The 15,210-nt window shown below is 37.3% G+C and overlaps 1 protein-coding gene across 1 annotated transcript in view; it reads left to right on the forward strand.

Moving 5' to 3' along the window:
* Positions 1-15,210, forward strand: part of PIGK (phosphatidylinositol glycan anchor biosynthesis class K) — a 65,722-nt gene that overhangs the window by 9,380 nt on the left and 41,132 nt on the right. Inside the window, exon 9 of the mRNA XM_021405495.1 lies at positions 6,447-6,619. Coding sequence (XP_021261170.1) covers positions 6,447-6,619 — 173 coding nt within the window. The remainder of the gene's footprint in view (positions 1-6,446; positions 6,620-15,210) is intronic.

Consider the following 15,210-nt stretch of genomic DNA (forward strand, 5'->3'; position numbering starts at 1 on the left):
GTGGGGACGGCCTTTTTGCCATTATTAAACAAAATGGTAGTGCAACACTTAGACGATTGTCCTTGGTGTGAAAGTGGCTTGTTGGCTACAGAAAAAAGTTAACCAAAACTAGCCATTTTTAAAAAAATCATTGAAAAATAAATAAAATTCGTTAAATATTTCAATAAAATGTTTGTGCATAAAAAATGATAGTTAGAAACTTCTGAAGTAATGGATAGCAGACACTGTGCAGATATGGAAAGGCAACAATTGTTAGTATTTTGCAAAGACGATTAAACAGTTAAAATTCTGTCTGTGCCCTCACAAATGCCTACAGAGGCTGATTTCTGCACTTATTTTCCAGAGCAAGACATGTCTAAATCTGCATTTGGAGTTTATTATATCTTAGGTAAACACTAAATGAAACTTTCAGTTAAGAAGTAGGGAAAAAAAAAACAACTAGATAATCTAAGATAAAATGTATGCAAATGCCCTTATAACAATTATACACTGATAAAATGGCATAAAAAGTAACCATCTTTTATTTACTTTATTAACCCTTCATGCCTGTTCCAAGACTAATTTTGCTATAGTGATATGTTATGCTGTGGTGCGTTATAGCTGTAAATTCTGATTGCTGTATCAATGATCTAGGAGCACCACTGACTGAGCACATTGTGTTTGATTCATTTGCGTAAATGGAGTAGCTACTCCTTTGTCTACAGAGGCTTGTCCTAGCCTGGCTGTCAGATCTGTAGTAGAATTCAGTCTAAACAGCCCCAGCTTAACAGATTTCATGTTGACATAGAATTGATTCAGTGACTAAGATTCCAAATTCGTTTATTGCAATGAGAATGAAATTGTCTTGTAATTTAATACCTGTCTGGTCATGAGATACGGAAGAGTTTAAAATCAATCTTGTTAAAGATGAATATGCAAGTTTTTTATTGATAGCACATCTGCTTCTACCCAGTTCATTCAAAAAGCATTCTAGAATTCTATTTTGTAAACTAGGAAATTAATTGACATTAAAAAAAAAAGATATTAGTCCAGGTATTGTCAACAATATAGAAAATGTTTTAGCTAGTCAAGTAGGTTGCATTTTGGGAGAAGATATCTAAACATTCTGCTTTGCTTTTTTTTTTTTTTTACTGTATGTGGCGAATAATTAGGAAGACCTATGGGAACTTGCACTGATAAATTACTTACATCATGTAAATCATTACAGCATGAATCTGTTTATTGCTGCTCTGGGAAGGGGAGAGAATGGAACCAATTATATGAAGCGGGTTGAAAAAGTGCTGAATCATGATACGCATGTATTTCAGCAATTGTGTTATAGGGCACATACAGGTAATACTTTGGCACTGGAATACACTGTTAGTATTGTTCTGGATTAAGAACAAAGAGGTAATACTTATGCAAGCCTGATTTTTAAAATTGACACTTGCAAAGTCCTGGTAGTATATTAAGTGGCTCAGTAACTAGTTCACTCATAGCTAATGTGTAGTTGTTGACCAGTCTTCTGTGTCTGATGTCTACTCTTTGAGAAGCGCTCTGTATTTGTTACATGGCTCTCATCACATCACCTGTAATTTTCTCCAGCCACTCTTTAAGGTTTGGATATCGCATTCCTGCAAAGAATGAGGCATCTTTCCTCCACCTACTTCCCACCTGCTCCGTCTGTGTTGCTAAGGGGATAGCAAAAAGCTGTGCAAATGACTGATTTTCAGTTTTATTGCAATTCCAAGAAAGTAAAAACTGTTGTGTCACACATTCAAACTTCCAAAATCGGATTCAGATATGTTCTATATGAGGCCTAATTTCTCATAAAATAACTACAAAATTTGGCAAGAAAATTTAATGCATTAAGAAGTGTGTTTCATTTAGCCAGTTTCTTGGTTGTTTTTTTTTTTTTTTTTTTCCCTTTAAAGACCTTAGTTATTAAAGTGCTAGTCTGCTGGGATTTAATTGCTTTGCAGTCCTTTTTTCACACAGGTACTGGGTAGTTGGATTGTTAATACTGAAATCCTCTTCTCAGTGCCATTACACATTTTTGTTCCAAATTTGTCTCAAAATTGTCCTGTGTTAGTAAACTATTGTGGGACAGGTTACAGACAGTTGAATGTGGTATCTCTTTCACGCTTTCAGGGCTGATACAGTTGTTTTGGAACATGTACGTGTATTCTAAGAGCTTACAAGAGAGACCTTTGCACTGCACTTGATGTGACCAATTATACTATCCCAGCGCAAAGCAGCTTTGAATAGAAAATTAACCCAAAATAGGAACAGTTATGGCAGAGTTATTGAGTCAGAGCCACTAAGCTTTGCTGACTGTGCCATGCTAATTAATCTATACAGCTTTTCCTCTGCTTATTGAGTGATATTTTTGCAATTATATGTGATCTGTTGTAACTTTTTTCCATCTTGTATTATGTTGTTTATCTTTTCCTGTCAAAAACCATATCTAAATGCATTTTTTTAATTGGAGACAGACACTTTTCCCTTTTTTCAGTGATGCTCAGTATTAAGTAATGCTAGAGCCATTAGTTCTGTCCTTTGTGTTAATGTTAAACATAGTAACAAGTATTATAATTAATCTCACTTAAATTGAGTTTAAAAATAAAATATATATAATATATAAGTTGAATAAATGTAGGATCTCAGGATATCTGTTTTCAGTTCTCTCTGTTAACAAATACTGTATTTCAACAAGGAGCATGATTATCTTCTGGAACTCTGCCTCCCAGGAAGATAAATTTGATGTTTAGTGGTATTTGGGTTTTGACTGCCGCAAAGAACAGAAGCACATTGCAGGGTGCTCGTATGCATCGGAATTCATGCTTTCTAATAGGTTTTTAGGGAGTAGTCAATTATGTATAGAAAATCTACGTGGGACACCAGACATTTTATATAAAGATCTTTTAAGCTTTTTTCTGACCTGGAAAATAGCATGGAAAGTAACAGCTTTTCTGCATCAAAATGACAGCTCTGATTTATTTGAGTGACTTTCATTAACAAAATTGCTGTAGTTTAGGTGAAGGAATTTCCATCTGTCTCTGTATCATGCTGTCCAAAAGAAGTTTACATTTGAAATAAATCAAGGTAAATTATGAGATGCAATGATAAATATGCTAGCTTTGATCTGAAATCTGCTTTCTTTTAAAGTAGGTTGAATACTTTACTCACAAATTATAAACTTACAGAGCATTGTTTTACTGCATTGATTTATGTCTTTAAGAATGTTTTTGGTTTTTTGTTTGTTTTAAAATGCCATGAGCTTTTTATTATCCTTTAGTGCTTTCTTTGGAGTTGTAAAAGACAGGCGGAAGAAATGTGAGTAGTTCCAGGTGCAGGAACAATTGGTGAGACTGGTGCTGCCCTTCTTCAAGAGTCAGGAGATGGTAACAGTGTGGGAGGGTGGCATGTTCAAAAATAAACAGAAATAAGTGGCTGAAAAACATCAAGCTTCCAACAAGCTATTTAGTGTGTCCATTGAGTTAAACTAAAGTAAATGATTAAATCATCTGATATGATATCCTACATGCTCTTGTCACCGGCTATTGTAATTCTACTTAGAAATGTTTTTGTTTTTTTTTTTTGTCCAGAAAAGCTTTCAGTTTGTCTTGAAAGCATAGAAGTATTCAACTGAAAGGTTATTTTGGTTCTTGGACATCTTTACAGGTAAACCTGTGCTTGTAATTTTGTCTGCTGGGGCTGGCATGTGATGAGATTCACTCTGCCCATGAGGACAGTGCTGTTATGCAATGTCATGCAGTCCATAAGTGTGATATTCTCCCAGCTGAGTCCAGTGGAGGTAATCTGAAGGCTTGGAAGAACAGTGATTAAATCCCTTCTCTGCACATCTTTACTGCAATGATTTGTGTAGATCTCGCTCTTAAAATGCATTTGTTGAGGGCAAGAAAGATATTTTTTGAAGTTGGTGTTTTAGGAATGAAATGGAAGTATTTGCCGTGACCAGCAAGGCAAAAGTTCAGTGGGCCCTCAGATAAAAAGAGCACTGGGCTAGTGTGCCTTTAGTAGCTAACATAAAGCAGAATTGGGAAGCAGCTCTTTCTTTGACATCTTTGAAGCTATTTGCAACAGTTGTGTATGACCAATAAACCTTTGAGTTGCTGTTGGGAGCCTGTTTGGGGCTGATAGAAGGCAGCTGCATTGAAAGATCATTCATAATTTGTTGAGTCATTCGTTCTCATCGTGTATTCTTATACTGGTGTTAACAGTACAAGAATATAAAAGCATTGTAGTTCTTACAATGTTTTGTAGCCTTTCTAGACAGTACCCTGACATAAAAATATAGCTACAGCATAGATTAATGTATCAAATAGAGGGATCGAAGTAAATATTTAACTTATATAGCTTACTTTGGAGATAGATTTTTATGTTTGGGCCCTTAGTTGGAGCAAGTTGAAGAAAATGTCTGGTCTTTTGAAGAAACATGAAATGAGTGTTTGTGTGCCCTGGCAAGTGTCTTCTGTATGTATGGGAAGTGTGATGCTGGTGAGTCTAGTTCATTTCCACTTCACATGGAGGATAATAAAGATCTTGTTCAGCAGACGTGTGATACTCTGCCAACGAGAGAGATGGGAATCACTGAAAAACAGTTCAGTGGATCTGTGTGCTTGTATCCATTGGTTAGGGTAAAGGTTAAGGTGAGCTGAAGCCTCCCTGGATTTACAAGCTTAGACTATAAGACCAGGTATGAAAGAGAAGTTGTAGTAGGTGCAGAAGGGAGGAACAGTGAGACAGAATCTGTCTGTAGAGGAGCCAGGTACATTGCTTCCTCTCTGAGAAACTTTTTAAGAGATGGGTCCTGTTGTCTGAAGAAGAGCCATACAAACATGTGTATTTTGTGTTAGGCTGAGCAAAGAATTTCTGCTAGGAGGTTTGGAACTGAAACTTACGGGTTTTATCAGTCAGCAGCTGGGATAATTGAGGCTGCATCTGCACTGGACTAATTAGGACTTGTGATTCTGCCCTGAGAGTGCAGCCAGCTGACCCATGAGATAATCAGGTGTATGAGCTCTACATTACGTGACTAATGGACCTGTTTGTGAAAATCACTTGGAAAATGTCGTTTTAGGAAGATGAGCATTCTTGATAGTCCTGTGCATGAATGTGCTCTGTTAAATGTTCTTCGTTGCTGGAACACACAAGGACTTGTGTAACCTGCAGTGTTACCACATAGTCTGCAGGCTGTCCATGAGGCAGTTCAATGGGCAGCAACATTTGGTCAAGAAGCTGTTCAAGGCACTGTAGACCTATCACCTGTATCTCTCAGGGTTGTTTGTCTATGCCTGAGTTTGGTGAGGTTGAGCATTTGGTTATGAATTGACTTCTACGGACTGAGACAAACTCAGCTTTCCCAGGTCACAGGCCAGGAAGTGAGGTCCTGATTGCCTTTCATGGCTACACAATATGAAGTTGTGTAGTGTTACTAATTAAACTACAAACTCTACTAGGAGATCCCCTGGAATAAGAAATCTGTCTGGATGGAAAGTGCTAGAGACTACCTCTGTGGGCAGTGTGGTAGGACCTGTGCAAAAATCCCCAAATCTAAAATTTTGCATCCAAAATCCATTGTGGGGTGTTTTTTTTGTTTTTTTTTTTTGTTTTTTTTTTTGCACTTAGTAACTTCAGGATATGTAACAATTTGAGTACTAATAGGCATGCTGCTTTGTCAGATATTTTACATGTTACAGCTAGTCTGTCATTGTTGTGTCTACTTGATTCGGTATAAAGATACATTTGCAGAAAATGAATCCCTTGAAGCTAGTTTAATTTGTTAGTGCTAGTTTTGCCTTGCCACTGTGGGAATGTGTGCCAGAGGTAGTGGAACTGATATGTACATAAATAGTAAAGTAGATAGCTAATTTGAAGGTTTTACAGGCATGTCTGTGTGAACTTAATATGCATAGTACACCTTTGATAGTTTAAGATCATCATTCAGCATTAATTCATAGGCTGTAAACCAGAAATAAGGATAAGAGATTTTCTCGTAAAAAATTTAAATTCTTGATTCAATTTTAAAGCCTTTACGGTGAGCTACTTGTCATGGCTTGTGAAACTTGCCTGCCTCCCTTTGGTAAACATGAAGAATTTATACCAACTTCTGCTTTTTGGAAGGTATAGCAGTGTTGTTGCTTCTGTATTCAGAAATGCATTTTCACATTTAATCAATCAAATTGTAGATGATGGTTGGCTTTCACAGAAGCATTTCTAAACTCATGTGGGTAGTTATGAGGATTAAGGTTTTCTGTTTATACTTTTTAATGTTTTAGCTCAATCACTTTTTTTTTTTTTTTTGGCTGTGGAGCTTGTACTGAAATTAATGCAAGTTATATGTGGTATTTGTCTTTCTTTTATAATGATTTCATGTTGGAAAATACCTGTAGAAACTATTGATCAATGAGGGACACAGTATGACTTTCCATCTTTGTTTCCAGTTTCAGGTCTGTCCAAAAAGTTTGTGTGTTTCCACTCCTGGGCATCGAACTGATCTCTTCCAGCGAGACCCTCAAAATGTTCTGATTACAGACTTCTTTGGCAGTGTAAGAAAAGTGGAAATTACAACAGAGACAATTTCTTTGGACCATGATTTAGCTGGCTTTGAAAGCGAGTGAGTAGATACTGTTTATTATATTTAGTATATTATTTAGCTTTGTACAGCAGAAACAAAACTGTCTTGTAATTATCAAGGAAAGAAGAACTCTGATTTCTGTGAAAGGACCGGGGAGTCAGTATGGACTGTTACTACTGACAAAATTGAGATTTGTCAGCTGAAAGTGTGTTGTGTTTTTTTTTTTTTTTTAATTTCCCACTCCTTCTTTCCATCTTGCAAGTAAATACTTCTAAAGACCAAGGTATGGCTATCATCATCAACAACAAAAAAAGTAGTCTAAAATTTTCTTTCTTCCTTGGTAGTTTAATGTGCAGAAACATTTTGTTTCAGTTAATTCCTTTTTATAGTAGTTTACTTCTTCAAATAGGTTCTGAGTTCAAACCACTGATTGTTTCATTAAAACTATGTTTTCTTAATAAATACTTTGTTTCTGTTCTCAAATTCTCTGCCTTTTTGCTTTAACTGTCTGGAGAATTTTAGCTGCAGAGATGTAACTACTTAAGTGATTAAAATTGCTGATGCAAGTTTGTCGGTAGACTTAACAGGGATTCTATTTCTTTGTGCATGAAGAAGGAATTATAAACTCCTATGTATTTTTGGTATTCTGTTGCCACCTATTGGAAACATGTAAAGGAAGATGTGCTGCTTGTATAGTAGAGTTTATTTGGCATTGTACTTCCATTTCCTGATTTTAATGAATTTTCATCTTAATCAACAAAGACCAGAATTGAAAAATCTTTCCAAACCAGTCATGAATAATCTTGTTTGTGCTTAGTAGTGTTTCTAAAAGCCTTTGTGAAAACAAAAGTCATGTAGAGTTGAATTTGCACTCCTTAGGAATTTGCCTTAAAACTAACACGTGTATTTGCCAAGAAGTGTCTGATAAATCAGAAATGTATACCCCCCCAATACAAATGTTGATGTGTAACATAGGTCACTCTATATCTGTGTGCACCGCTCTTATTCTGAGAAAATCTATGCAGGATTTTGAATCTTCTCCTTGTTCTGTATTGTACTTGTTACATTTTTGTCTAAAACATATTTTGCAGTGTTCATTTTATTTTTAACATTTGATGTGTTCTCTTGCATTCATTCTTTTCTGAATCATTTTCTCTCTGTTTCAAGCTTTTTCCCTCTGCTCTTGCATACTGGTGGCAGTAGAGTGCTACAAAATATTTGTGTTAGGGAGCAGAACAGAGAGACAAAGTAGGGACACCAGCTCTGATCCAGACTTATGCAGTCAGTGTTAGATCTGAATTGTTTTTGTTTTGAAGTTGCAAGGGTCAGTGTGTGCAGCTAAGTATATTGGTTTAAACTCAACAACCAAACAAAACCTCTGACTGCACAGATAACGGGTAGAGAAGATGCTGTTTGTGAGATATGACTGTGCCTTGGAATTGTGCTGTTTGCAGACGGTGCAAGGTTTCACCTAACTCACTGCTGTGACTTTGCCAAATCTTTCCAATAGAACTCATTTCTTCTGTTGCACAGTTCTTTGGCAATTACTTTGCAACGCAGCTCTCTGTGAGCTCGGCACAAGCAGTTCCTGCACTGAGGTCAGTGTCAGTGTCTGATACTGATACCAGCTCTGGTAGTCCCAGTGTGGTTTTAGGAGTTTCCTTTGCTTGAGGTGAACTCATACAAAGAAACAATGACTAAATAACCAAAAGGAGAAGCTTTCTTTCTATCAGTTTAGTAGTTGGTGACTATTTGTGAATAAAAGCTTTAAAACTGAGGGGGGAAAAAAAAAAGAAATCCCCTGCTGTGTTCTTTCTTCATAGCAGTTTCAGTCTAAGCTATGTTCACTTCAGAGGATTTCTTCCTGACTGGGCCTGTAACTGCCATCTTCAGCAAAAAAAACCAGGATGATATTCATGGATCCTGGGGCTCTGGCTGTTACTGTGTGTGTGTGTGTCTAAATCACTGTGAGAGCATAACATGAACATGAAGAAGGAGATGCTGAGTCGCAGAGACAGGTCTGTGCGGAGCTGAGAGCACTGCTGGTCAGGGTGGGGTGCCTGTCTCAACCTCAGATCATGGCTGTGCAGGCTGTTAGATGAGTTGTGTAGCAGGGAAAACACTGGTAAAAATTAGGGATGAATGTTTCCCTTGAGGGTAGTAAAAGGTGAATTAAAGACAGCATTATATAAAACCATCCTGGTTTCATTGCTTTTGAGGTTTGGGCTTCAAATTTATTAACTGTGCTGAGCTGAATTGTGCACTATTATCAGTTGACCTAAAACTAAAGAGGTTGGCCACTTGAGTTAGGAAGGGTGCTTGTGTAGTAGAGAATAATTGTGACTAAATGGTTTATTTGCAGTACACTACTACTAAGTTGTCTCCATCTATTTTTTGATAGTAACACTTTATTTCTGTTTCCTGTTCTTCTTTTCCACTGGTTATTTTCAGTTTTATGCGCTTGATAGGCGAAGCTGCTGTTGTGTATTCCTGAATATAAAGGGAACCAATTTGTGAACGAATAGCTAACTTCTTGTGGCCCATAGCTGCTGCTTAGTGCAGGGGACTTTTCCTAAAATAGAAGAGGCTGTGTTTGTTCAGAGGTCACCATTAATTTTTGACCAGATGCTCGCGGAGGCGGGCAGGCACCGGGAGGTGGCAGCAGCGCTAAGGCGGCCGGGCTGTGCCGGGATGGCGACGGCTTTGGGTTGGGTTTTGCTTTTTTTTCCTCTTTATTTGATCAGCTTTAGGGTGAAATTAGATAAGGAAAGAAAGGAGGAGTTGAATTATTATTTTTTTATTCAGAGTAAATCCTGGAGAGGCTCTGTTTTTAGTTTGCACTTGTTGGACATCAGCACACATGAAATATGCTCATCAGTTATGCATGTAGTATATTTTCCCTTAATTCCTTGCCATTATAACAAAATGAATTCATAATTGTGGATGATTTTAATTCATATGTGCCTTAATAGCCTACAGCTAATTCAGAGAGTTTGGTGAAGTAATAGGCAGTTAAATATTACTGCTGTATTTTGTAAATTTCTTTTGTTTTTCTCTGCTTCCCTGGAAGAAGATAAATGTATGTGTATATATGTATGTGCAAGTACACATAGTACTGTGTTTGCAAGTGTAAAAGATAAATTGAAGATAACGCAACTGCAGTAGTAGTTGTAGAAGAAATTGTATAGAAAGGCTGCTCCAAAGATAATGCTTCCTATTTCATTATTTTGGCCCATGACATCAGAGGCAGATGTCGGTGGCATGGCAGTAGATGTTGAACCTTCCCACGAATATCCATCCCATTGCATTTTGTTGCTGTGCAACAGATGGCAGCAGAGGGGTAGTCTGGCAAAATGGTGACCTCCATAGTGTATTATACGGTAGGATACATTTTCACTAGTGTAACATGGCTATGAAATAAATAAAGATGACTCTCAATATCAAAAGGAACTGCTAGCTATAAATTGTGTTGGGAAAAGCTTAAATACACAAAAATACTTTGCTTTGTTATTGTGCACTCTGTTTAGCAATAAAAAGTGGAATTGAGTAATAGATTTTTTTATTTTTTGATGATAATTTTTGCCACATATTTTTGTTTTTCATAAGAAAATATGTTTTCTTGCAAAACTGTAGCTTGACTCAAGTTTTCTTTGATCTTGGATGTTTTTTTCCCCTTCTACGTTTAGTGGAGTTTTTAGGGCATCCTGTATTTCTTCTGTGGCAAAGCTTTAGTTATTACTACTAGGCTGTGCTGCAATCACTTTCTGCTTTTTCAGTTGAATACTACTCTGCTGAATCTGTTCAGTTTAAATAGTTATTGATACACACACACACACACACACACACACACACACACACACACACACACACACACAAAGACCAGTTGGTCTGTAGGGGTTCTGTGTACTGGGAATGCCCCACGAAGGTCATTTTTGTCTTGTCTGAAGCGTGTAAAAGTCAATGGCAATCTTTCTATTAACTTCAAACATGTTCCTTGTAAGTGACTTTCATCTGCAAATTGACTTACGTACTGTAATAGTTTCAAGTACTAGACAGGTAATGACTAGATTTGTTGCATACCATATTTGGAAGGAGTCCTTAAGTAAATTTAGCAGATTTTAAGAATCTAAATAGCTGAGAATATCTAGGAATCATAGGATCTTCAGTCTAGATTTCTTTTTCCCATTGTTTATCTACTCCTGTTTACATCTTTTTTTCTGTAGCATTCTTGTTTTCTTTTTCTCAATATTTCTTCACTTTTTCTCCCTTGTGTGATCTTTACCTGCTATTATTTTTACAGTTGAGTGGGCTGCTTTCTAATTCTAGTCCCCTGAAGTGCTCTTTAGACTTTCTAGTGCTCTTTATATGGAGATCATGATTTGATGTTCTTGCTTTACTGTCCACTGACAAAATTCAAATTAATGTCTATTCAAGGAGGTACTTCTATAGTTGTGTTCTGTTTTTCCACACAAGAATACCATGTAGTCAGCTGTAATGTTTGTCCTGTATCTGACCAGGAAGTATTTCCATGTGTGTATTTTTTCAGGGCTTCGAGACAGCATTGTAATTTCAATAAAATTATATTAGTTATTATTGCTATTATTATCATAATCATGTCAAAAATACCAGAAAAGCTGTTGATCATTCTTAAGTGTAATGTTTGTTGTGTACTTTTTTGTGATTTCAGAAGAAAATTTCAAAGGAGTAGGAAAATTGGGGGGGAAAGCAAGGAGGCAGCTTGAAACAATTATTATGGGGCTGTTATGTCTTTGGAATTTAGTGACCAAGCATATGTTAGCATTCTTTATGCCCCAGAAATGAATCTGGGCACATAACAATTAAGTCTCCAGGGCTCAAATAACATTCCTTTTTTTTTTTTTTTATATGGTATTATAGCATATGCATGAGCTCTTAGTCTTTCTCTGTTTTGATATTGTGAAAAAGCTTACACTTGTTTTTTGAGTGCCTAAGGGATTACCTTCCAGATGGCCAGAGATTTCTGCCACTGGAAATTTATATCTTGTCCAAAGCTGTGGGGGAGGAAGGGGCATTTTGCCTTCAGAACACATTTATATAACTGATGCCTAAAAGACCGTAAAATGATCTCTGTCTGCAATTCCCAACACTTCCAATAGGAGATACTTTTCTCAAATTGGGTGTTTGGTGAACTAAAGTTCTTGCCATAGGGCTGTTAAATTTCTTACTTAAGTCCTTGAAGTCCTGTTATTGATTTCAGCAAGCTGCAAGATGATCTGTTTGATAGTAAGAAGTTTCTCTGCACTGCTTATTTTTGAAGACTATTACACTCAAAGAAGTTACACTCACAGTGAGCTTTCTAGGGGCTTTAGTTCTTCCGTGGGGGGGAGGGGGGAAAAAAAAGGAAAAGTATAAATGGATGTTGTGGGAGGAGAAGAAGAGCTGAAAACCAAAGAAGTATTACATTATTACTAGACATCTCTTTTCAGTCCAGTTTGCTGTTTAAATAGACAATGGGAAATTTCAGGCAAGGAGAGAGAGAAGGAAGCCGCAATTGCATCAAAGGATGGAAAGAAAACTGGAGATGATTACAGAAGGAGATTGTGATCATACAAGAAGTGGCTTTGCAGATGGCTTGCTGAGCACTGTTTAATATTACTTTACAAAGTGATATAGTTTTGTATGCTTGGTCAGGGGTATCAGAAATCTATACAAAGTGTGGGAGGAGGAATAACATGCTGAATATGTCTACCAAAGTGCTCAAGCTACTGTTAAGATTATTGTATGAAATCTGTTGGACAGCAAAAATTAACTGTATGGCAAGATTGATCTTGCAGAACAAAAAATGCTATAACTAAAGAACTTACTGCAAAATAGAATTTATTCAGCTTTTTTCAAAGGCGGTAGACTGTAATTGCATGAAGGATAGATATTGGTAAACATCAGAGAAATGAACAAGAAGTAATGAAACATAATAAAGGGTTTTGCACGCCCTGAAAAAAAATATACAGGAGGAGGAATGTGGGATACAAAGAGAGTTGGAGCAATTGCTGTTCAGAGGTCAGATATGTTGTAGTATTTTCTTGGCTCCAGTTACTATTCAGTGGTTACTGTGACTGTAAGGGAATATAGTAGTAATTGTGGCTCTTCAGCTTTCACAGAATGGTGATGCTCATCTTTGTTGTGCCAGGTACCATTAAAAGGGCAAGACTAAATTGTACACAACTTCACATAATATTGAGAAAGAACTGAAAAGCATGAAAACCCTGGGTCCTGGCAGGAATGAGGATTTGGGAGCAAATAGAGGGGCAGGGTGTCCCCTTTCTGTCCTCTGAGCATTCAGACTGTGCACTTCATTCCAGTAGTTTCCAAGAGAGGACAAGAACACAGTGTAGACTGGTATTTTCCTTTACTGTGGGGAAGGGAGGAATAAATGCTGAGCATTGATATTCACAGGCGCTTTAACATAAGTTCTTTGAATTACGTGATAGCTATTTTAAGTTTCTATTCCTACTGGTTAAAAAAAAATTGTTGCTGAAGTCTAGCTGACATACAAATTTGTTCCAATATTGAAAGAATGCTTGATTAGAAATCAAAACACTTAACAGCGTTGCACCATCCTCCTGACATCCGTTGGCAGATTTTTCATTTTTATAGTAATATTTTCTATGTAATTTCTCATATATTGCTATGTGAAAGATACAAAAAATCAGTCCTTCAGGGTCCAGATATTGAGGAAGAGATAGAATAATGTTGACTGTTTGTTGATACATTTTCAGACACTCTGAAGGATAACAAAAATTTTTTTGTTAATCTCTAAGAATAATCTTCAGCAGATTATGGTCTTTAACTTGACAAAATGTATGTTTTTACTCTGGTGTTTATCGTTTTAATATACTTTTTAAAATGTTGATGAATTAGATTATTGGTTTTTCAGTGACAGATGGTGGATGACAAATGTTTGGACTCACGCAGTTTCAGAAGTTGTGTGGAAGAGTACTTTGTGAAAGTGGGCTACCTCTTGTTCTGCAAAAAGTTTAGGTTCATATTTAACATAACATTTAACAGGGCCTCAGAGATGATGTGGGGCCTCTTAAGAGAGGGCTGAGAGACCTGGGACTGTTCAGCCTGGAAAAGACTGAGAGGGGATCTTATAACTGCTTATAAATATCTAAAGGATGGATGTGAAGTGGATGGTGCCAGGCTCATTTCAGTGGCACATAGCAACAGGAGAAGGGGCAACAGGCACAAACTGGAACACAGGAAGTTCCATATGAACATGAAAAAATTATTTACTTTGAGGGTGCCAGAGCACTGGAACAGGCTTCCCAGACAGGTTGTGGAGTCTCTTTCTCTGAAGATATTCAAAACTTGCCTAAATGCTTTCCTGTGCAACCTACTCTATGGGACTTCCTTTAGCAATGGGTTGGGCTTGAGGATCTCCAGAGGTCCCTTCCAACCCCTACAGTTAGTTGATTAGGAATCTGAATAGCCCCATCAAGTTAACCACTACTGAAAATGTATTTACTGGTGTGGGACGTTGCATGTTCTTAAGCCAGAGCTGGGCTTGTTTATTCTGCTTGGAATAGCCAAATTTGCTATCAGAATAAACAACTAAAATGCATGTTTTCTGTGGTCCAGCTGGTCCCAGATAGTTAGTTTGTGTAATTTATACTCCACTGGCACAGCAGAGCTGCTGCCCTCGTGGGGAAGGAGATTATCTGCAAGAAGCAAGCAGATGGTCTTTGTGCTCTCCACTGAAGGCATTGTATCACAGAGAGGGCAGAGCCAGTCTGTGGCTAGGAGCCGCTTGCTTGGCTGACCAGAGCAGCCAAAAGCGTCCTGCTGGCCGGTTCCTTGCTTTGCAGTTTGTGCAGAGCCCATATGGGCTCTTAAGAGGACAGGAGGGTGAGGTTTGCGTCATGCCAATCTTTTCCCCATGGCTGACTTCCCAGAACTACAACTGAGGGCTATGGTTCTGCTGGCAAAAGCTTTCCAAAACTAGGGACAAACCTGCCTTGCAGATTATACATCTAAATTTCCTTTTGCACGGCATGGTGCTCTGAAGGATAGGAGTGGACAGATCTTTTAATGCTATAGGAAAGATTATTTAAGTGCAAACTGTGTGAATGAAGCAGATAAGGGTATGTTTTTCCTGTAACTCCACTGCAGCTGTTTAAACTTTACAGGTGGGATACTGTATATTGTACTGTAATTATATTAAATAATTCGGATGAGATAAAAATCAGAAAGAGTTACTTGTATTCCTGCATGATTTGTGGTCCTGTGTTACCTGCAAATGAGACACGTTGCCATAGGCATATTTCAGCTGCTCTAAAATTTTAATATTTTTCTGTTTGAAATAGTAGAACAAAAGCTACATCTCTACATATTTAGCAGTTTATGACTCAGTTTGTGAAAAGAGAATAATGAAACTAGTAGTTATTAAAGGTTTATCTCAGTTTAACTGTAACATAATATTTAAACTTTGTAGTTCCCTACTGACTAGCTTTTTTTTTTTTTCCTGCTGGTTACTTAAGAGTCTGAACCATGACTACCCACTAGAATAAAACAGGAATGAAGACTGCTTGCTGTAGGTCTGAATTTTATCTGGGGAATTGGAGCAGAACAGCCACTAAGTGAAACTGCTCTGC

This window comes from Numida meleagris, chromosome 7 (genome assembly GCF_002078875.1).
Source record: "Numida meleagris isolate 19003 breed g44 Domestic line chromosome 7, NumMel1.0, whole genome shotgun sequence".
Classification (NCBI taxonomy): domain Eukaryota; kingdom Metazoa; phylum Chordata; class Aves; order Galliformes; family Numididae; genus Numida; species Numida meleagris.